This window comes from Acanthisitta chloris, unplaced genomic scaffold, assembly GCF_000695815.1.
Source record: "Acanthisitta chloris isolate BGI_N310 unplaced genomic scaffold, ASM69581v1 scaffold9367, whole genome shotgun sequence".
In the NCBI taxonomy this organism is placed as follows: Eukaryota; Metazoa; Chordata; class Aves; order Passeriformes; family Acanthisittidae; genus Acanthisitta; species Acanthisitta chloris.
Genome location: NW_008680918.1, coordinates 48,886 through 56,234, shown reverse-complemented (window position 1 = coordinate 56,234; position 7,349 = coordinate 48,886). Strand labels below are relative to the sequence as shown.

The window sequence follows — 7,349 nt, the reverse complement described above, 5'->3', positions numbered from 1 at the left end:
CCTTTGCCTATCCCTTCTGAAGAGCCTGTAACCATCCCTGGCAGCACTCCAGTCATGCAAGTCATCCCACCATGTTTCTATGATGGAAACTCCATCATAACTTTCCTGCTGCACGACGGCCTCCAGCTCCTCGTGTTTGTTACCCATACTGTGTGCATTAGTGTACATGCACTTCAGTTGGGCTGATGATTTAACTCCTAACTCTGGCTGCCCACCCTGAGGCTCATCACTAGAAAGCCTGGTTTCAAGCCCTTCCTCCTTCGAACCTAGTTTAAAGACCTCCTGATCAGCCCTGCCAGCTTATGGGCTACAGTTCCTTTGCCCTTGCTAGAGAGACGAAGCCCATCTGACTCTAGCAGGCTTAGTAACACAGAATATGCCCCATGGTCAAAAAAACCAAAATTCTGCCTGTAGCACCAATCCTTTAGCCACCTATTGATAAGGTGGGTTTTCCTACTCCTCTCCTCATCCATCCCTGCTACTGCAGAACTGAGGTGAACACCTCCTGTGCTCCTGTCCCACTAACTAGTCTGCCCAGTTTATTGAAATCCTTTTTAATTACCCTAATGCCTCTTTCATTAATACCATCACTGCCAGCCTGGACTACTAACAGTGGGTAGTAATCAGAGGCCGAATGAGCTCAGGGAGTCTCCTACTGATAACCCTTACCTGAGCCCTGGGTAGGCAGCACTTCCCTGTGGGATGGGTCTGGTCAGCATATAGGGCACAGGAAGAATCTTGCACCACATGAGCACTACATCTACTTCTCTTCTTCCTTTTAAAATCCAATCACTTTGCAGAAAACCACTCCAACAACTTTCAAAAATAGGCAAAGGGTAAAATAATCTCTATTTAGTTTTCCCTCTGTAGTGTCTGTTTAGTCTGCAAGCTCTCAAGAAGACAAGCTTTCTGTCCAGTGCCTTCTGAGAAACTATAGAGCAATAAGAATTAAAAACATCTGATGTATTGTATTTTATACTCTCTTGAGACTTTAAAGGCAGCCACAGAAGGCTCCTTATCGTGTAGATGCTGAACTAGGGGGCCAAAGTAAATATCACCAAATCTGCATGTAAGTGAGCAGAAGCTAAATCTCAAGTCATGGCAGGACTGAGCCCCATGCTCTCCCCAATCAAATGTACTCCCCTGGAAGCAGTCACAGTGACAATAAATGAACAAGGCACAAACTCACCTGTGGGTATGCTGAGCCAGGGACTGGGAAGACAGCTGGGCGTGGCATGTGCTGGATAGTGTGTCCGATATACTGGGGATTACAGGGGATGTGAGTCTGAAGGGTGGTGTAAGGGTGCAGACCCTGTGTGTGTGTATGTGCCATTGCTGGCCCTGCCACTGTGTGCTGCTGGTACATGGTCGACCCCACAGAGATCACTGGCATGACTGTTGCTGCCGCAGTTACTGCAGCTGCCACTGTGACAGTGGTTGGCTCTGAGGTCACACGGTTGTCTGTCAGCCCACGTGTCGCTTCAGACGCAGCCCGTGCACCGCTGGCACTGCAGCCAGTGGCACCTTCTCTCTGGGCTGGGGTCCCGCCAACAGTCTGTTCGTAAAGCCAGTACCACTGATGAGCTACTTCAAAGAGGACTTCTGGGTACACACCACCTCCTTTGGCTGCCTCTTCTACTGCCATGCAGGCCTTTTCCAGCATCAGGTTGTCCTGGGAGCAGTAAAAGAAAAGCAGAAGTTAAGAATACAAAACCAGAAATAGAAGAAAGAAAAACTACAACAGGAGAAAATTATAAGGCACTCTAAAACAGCTAACACTACGGGGACCAGTCAGATGCTATGCAGAAGAATAACCAGTGTTATTCATGAAACATAAGAAATCCAGAGAACTAGGATTATGGCTGAGCCGTAGCAAAGGAGCCAACCCCAAAAGTTACAACAGCACATGCTTGATGCTAGAAATCAGCTTGCACTAGCCAGCCCCCATGTGCTGCTCACCTGTTCCTTACACTGCACCAGAGCCCTCTGGATCTCGTTTGGGTTCAGGGCATGGGCATGAGGCAGGCAGCTGAGTGCCAGTTCAGCAGCTGCCCGCACCATGTTGGAGTCTCTGGCCCGTGAAGCTCTGTCTGCCAATGATGCCACCTCTGGTGGAGTTAGATGTCCGTCCCAACACTCCACCAAGATGTTCAATGCTGCGCTACCAATCTCCATGGCCTGCCCTAAGAGGAAGAGAGAAAACTCTCACACCACTGCATACCCAGAGCAGTTACAGTCAGCTTTCTCTCAACAGCAGGTGCACTCCTCACTTCCTTCAGGAGCAGCGACAGAACCCGGTTACTTCCCTTAGGCTTCAAGTCAAATTCGGGTGCTTCCTCCCAAAACATATGACAGGGAACAACACTCAATAAGCCAGTGGTCAATGAGGATACCATTATCAAAGTTAAGCTAAAGAAACATTTGAAACAGTGAAAGGAAATTGCTATAGATGATTTTAGTACCCACAAACCAGTCTGGACTGTCACTCTATTTTCATCATGTCAGAGAAACATGAATTTTCAAGGGTGTGTTTTTCAGGCTCTAGAAGCCATATGATAGGTAGTAGGTTTAGGTGCAAACAGAAGGAGGAAGAAAGTGAAACACAGTGAAAGAGCATGTTCAGAACTGACAATGTGTGCTTCTTCAGCATACCCCTGAAGGCAAAGTTAAGACCAGTCTCTGTGTGAGAGCATGTTGCCATGCAAACAAGAAAGAGGTCCCAAGAACTTTCCAGGCCAAAGCAACTGTGTAAATCACTGGTGCTCAGCTCCTACTGCCAGCTGTGCGAGCTGCTTATATGGCTACTACAACACATCAGCATCACCAATTTTGGGAATGTTTGCCTCCCTGCCCTCCTTCCTGCCCAAAAGTAAGCTTCCAAATAAAGTTTTGCTATAACCTGTGATCCAAGAGACATGGGAGGAGTAAGTTCGAGAGAGCCAGTTGGGAGACACAAAGTTGTGCAGCCCTAGTGCATACAGCCCAATCTCAAAGGCGCAGAGGTGAAGGTTGCGGTGTGGTCCCTGGTGCCCACCACTGGAGGAAGGGTGGGTGAAGATAGAGGTACTGCTGTTTCCACCTGCTTTGATAAGGACTGTCTTGGCCAATTCAAAGTAGAAGTGAGCAGCTGCCTCTGAGGGCTGGTTTGGGACATGAGGAGCATGGCTCTCCAGCCGCCTCCCTTTATACCTAGAAGAAAGACAGAGGAACCTTTCAGACAACAACAAGTACCTCAAGTTTGCTAGCTGGAGTGCAGAGTTCCTGTCTTTAGGGTCCAGAGGAAACAAAGCAAATTTTTTCAATAAGGTGCTTGCTGATGCACACACGCTAGTTCCCTGACATCAGGCCTAGAGGTTGCTTCTGTGCATTGGTATTATTCATTACCTGCCAACTTCCACAGTCTTTGCACGAGCTCCACCACTGGCTCTCCTACTGCCACTGGAAGAGGAAGATCCCAGTGAATCACTTGAAGAACTGCTGATGCTGTCACTGTCCTGACCTCTGCCCCAGGATGTTGTTGCCCATCCCCCACGTAGAGGACGTCGACTGAGCGTTGGAGAACTGTCAGAGGTGGTTTCAGGAGCACTGCTGTCAATACTAGCCATGCCTATAACACCAGAACCGACACAGAAATGTCACCAGGGTTGGCAAATGTAATGCAGGTAGGTAAATTCCTAACCATATCATCTGCACTCCCAACTAAGAACAGCTTTGTCTGTGAAAGTCAGCCTTAACAGCTGCCAGGCATTCAACTTCACAAACTAAGAGATTAAATTAAGTCAATTTGGCCACAGATGTCAGTGTCATTTTGCACTTCTATTACAAAGCAGAAAAGTCCAAGCACGCTGTATCTTTATTTCCCTCTTCACACCATCAGAGCCCCTCACTCCATCTGCAGAGCTTTGTGGCAAAGTACAACAACAAGAAGCAAATATACATACTAAATTCCACAGATTGTATGAGTATGAAGAAAACCCTTCTAGTATATGCTGCACATTCTTTACATCCTCAACCTCTAACTTACACCCCTCCCAAGAGAAATGTAGATGTGGAGCAGCTTCTCTGAATTTGTTTCTGGATCCAGGAGCACAGTACTCCACTCCCAAAGTCCAGCAATCATTCAGCTCCAGATATTTAATTCATCACACAGAACATAATGGTGTGAGTGGAGCAAATCTTATTCCTCCATGTCAAACACCTCAAAGACAGTCAAATGCTTCTGTTGTACAGGAAAGGCTGACAGGTAGAATCACAAAATTATAGAATGGTGTGAGTTGGAAAGGACCTTAAAGATCATCTAGTTCCAAACCCCCTGCTGTGGGCAGGGACACCTTCCACTAGACCAAGGTACTCTAAGCCTATCTAAACTGGTCTTGAACAGTGCCAGAGATGGGGCATCCACCACTTCTCTGGGCAACCTGTTCCAGAGGCTCGTGACCCTCTTCCTAACATCTAATCTAAATCTTTCCTCTTTCCATTTGAAGACATTACCCTTTGTCATAACACTACACACTCCTGTAAAAAGTCCCTCTCTGGCTTTCTTGCGTGAATGAAAGAACAAGGGGTAAACCCCAGCAGACTGCCTAGCAGAGCACTAGATGATGTATAAGTTAGTCCATTCCTACCTGTGTGTTTCTTCTTCTGCCTGACAGGTGAGCCCCAGCATCTCCCATTGTATCCACCTCGGTTTCCAAGGGCCAGACGACTGGGGACCTTTCCCTCTTGTTTCAAAACAGTGGCCTCTGCAGCTGGCTCACAGGGAGACCTCTGAGAGCTCTCTGCATAAACAGGACAGTGACAAGGTAAATGTTATGATTTGTTTCTGTAGCTCTAAAACCAGAAATGGCCATTTAAAAGATATAAGTATTAAAAGACATAGAGTTTTTATAAAATGAAAGGTATTTATGAGAAGGACTATCTCAGTTTTCTTTCAGTAACAAACAAATCATCTGACACCAGGTCAAGAACATTTAACTCAGGATTTGGAAAATATGCTGCAACCATGGAAAATTTTAGAATAAAAATGCTCCAGCAACCCTGACCTTACTGCAGTTGTCTTCAGCTAGTATTGATCTCTTCAGGAAAAGTTAAAGAGAGCACTTACTTTCCACCAAATCCTGCTGTATATGATGTTTGCTAGCAAAGTGGAAGCACAGTTTGAAGAGAACCACACTGCAGTTCTGACTAGGGCAGAGTTAATTTTCCTCACAGCAGCTAGTATGGGACTGTGTTTTGAATTTGTGCTGTAAAGTGTGTTGATAATTCAGGCATGTTTTAGTTTTGCTGAGCAGTGCCTACACAGAGTCAAGGCCTTTTCTGTTCCTCACATTACCCCGTCAGTAATTGGGCTGGGGATGCAGAAAAGTTGGGAGAAGACGCAGCTGTGACAGCTGACCTCAACTGACCAAAGGGATATTCCATATCACATGATGCCATGCTCAGCATATAACGCTGGGGAAAGAAGGAGGGGACATGTTTGGAGTTACCACATTTGTCCTCCCAAGTAGCTGTTCCATGTGATGGAGCCCTGCTTTGCTGGGGATGGCTGAACACCTGTCTGCCCATGGGAAGCAGGGAATGAATTCCTTGTTTTGCTTTGTTTGTGTGCATGGTTCTTGCTTTACTTACTAAAGTGCCTTTATCTCATCCCATGACTTTACTCACTTTCACTCTTCCAGTTCACTCTTCCATCCCACCCAGGGGTGAGCAAATGAATGGCTGTGTAGTGCTTAGTTGCTGGTTGGGGTTAAACCACAACACACACTTATCTCTAATAACCCTCAGTAATCTTAGTTATATATCTTTCATGAAGGCACCTGACTCAGTGTGTAACTTCTTGAAATCCTGCACTTTTGTGATATAAACCTAAAAGACAGAGTCACAGCAGCTTTATGTTAACTGGTTATATACAACTGTTATATACAACTGGCTCAAGACAGGAAAACCTGAAAATTAGCTTGAATTGCTACGCAACAGAAATGGATCCAGCCAAACAGATAACATTCTAGTAACCACCAAGGAACCAGACGGTAATACAATCACTCTACCTCCTAAAGTGTACAGTTCCATTTTTGTACTGATATCAGAAGGGGTTTAGTACAGCCCTTAGAAAGCACTTCTTACCCTGTGCACTCTTCTCCACAAAGTTCTCAGGACTGCTCTGGACTGCAGTGCTTACAGCAGCTTGCTGAGTGACAGAAGTCCCTGGAAGCTGCTGAATAGCTGCAGCAGACTGGGCAGCATGTTTGGAAGGAGATTTTTGATTTGCAACTGTAGGCTTGCTGGATGAGTAGAAAGAACTCAGTGTCTGCGGTTTGTGGGTTTGACTCTCTCTGTCCAGAAGTTTGTCTAAAATCTTTAACAACAAGGAGAAAAAAAGAAAAAAAAAGAAAAAAGGCACTCAGCAGAAGGGTAAGAGAACAGGCACTGCACTACACTAAGACATAGAGGGAAAATACTAAATCAGCTTTCTGGTGGGCAATAAATTTGTTGGAGAAATAAAGAAAATGCTTATTCTTTAGAAAGTAGGCATTGCCTTCCTGCACTGAAGATCAACGCTGCCGAGCTGTGAGCCATGTGGTCTGCATTACTTGAGGAAGCAAAGATTCTTTCATACTCAGTGATATTTCTATTTTCACTTGAAACAGCCACTGGCTTTCCTTGAAAGGCACCCAAAACTCTCAATAAAGAAATTAACAGATTCAGAAAATCCTGTTATACACTACAGAGAAACTGGCAAATCCACTAGAGAAACTGCCTTCTACTGGCCTACAGAAACATTTTCTTAATTTATTGTGTAATTGGGGAACAATGCATGAGCACGTTTTATAGGTTTGTCCACTTCTACCGTTCATTCTCCACATGAAGTGAACACCACAAGTCTGACAGAGTGTTTATTTGCAGATGATTGATATCACAGTGTCCCTGTTATTCCCTGGAGAAGAGTACAGCAAAAGCACTTCTCCTTTAGAAGACAGAAAAACACGAATAATACACTTCTTGCTATATAGAAGGATTTCTGAATATAAAATATTAATAAAACCCTTTCTGAAGCTTCAGCAGTTTTTAATATTTTTTTTCCTCCTTTGGGGTGGAGGGGCAGAGTTTTACGCTCCCTCTTGCGTAGGAAATTAAGACACAGGTGGACTGAACGAATATATCAAAGAGGTCAGAGGTTAAGACATAGAGGCTTTGTTAGATATACTGTTTTGTGAGCCAATATTCCTGCAGCAAAACATAAGCAATCTCCAGACCACACACAGATTACACACTGAAAACCCCTGGGAAAAGACTTGTTTTAGCAAGTAAGATAAAGCAATAAAAGCAGTGACAACACATCTCCTGACTCT

At 45.1% G+C, this 7,349-nt stretch overlaps 1 protein-coding gene across 1 annotated transcript in view; it reads right to left on the bottom strand.

Annotated features, from left to right (window-relative positions):
• Window positions 1-1,189: 1,189 nt before the first annotated feature.
• ZSWIM8 (zinc finger, SWIM-type containing 8) overlaps window positions 1,190-7,349 on the bottom strand; it is a gene marked incomplete at its 3' end in the record, with an annotated part of 54,733 nt that continues 48,573 nt past the window's right edge. The window contains exons 16-21 of the mRNA XM_009077898.1: window positions 6,124-6,355; window positions 4,626-4,778; window positions 3,385-3,607; window positions 2,900-3,189; window positions 1,960-2,183; window positions 1,190-1,672 (exon numbers count right to left, since the gene is read on the bottom strand). Coding sequence (XP_009076146.1) covers window positions 1,190-1,672; window positions 1,960-2,183; window positions 2,900-3,189; window positions 3,385-3,607; window positions 4,626-4,778; window positions 6,124-6,355 — 1,605 coding nt within the window. The remainder of the gene's footprint in view (window positions 1,673-1,959; window positions 2,184-2,899; window positions 3,190-3,384; window positions 3,608-4,625; window positions 4,779-6,123; window positions 6,356-7,349) is intronic.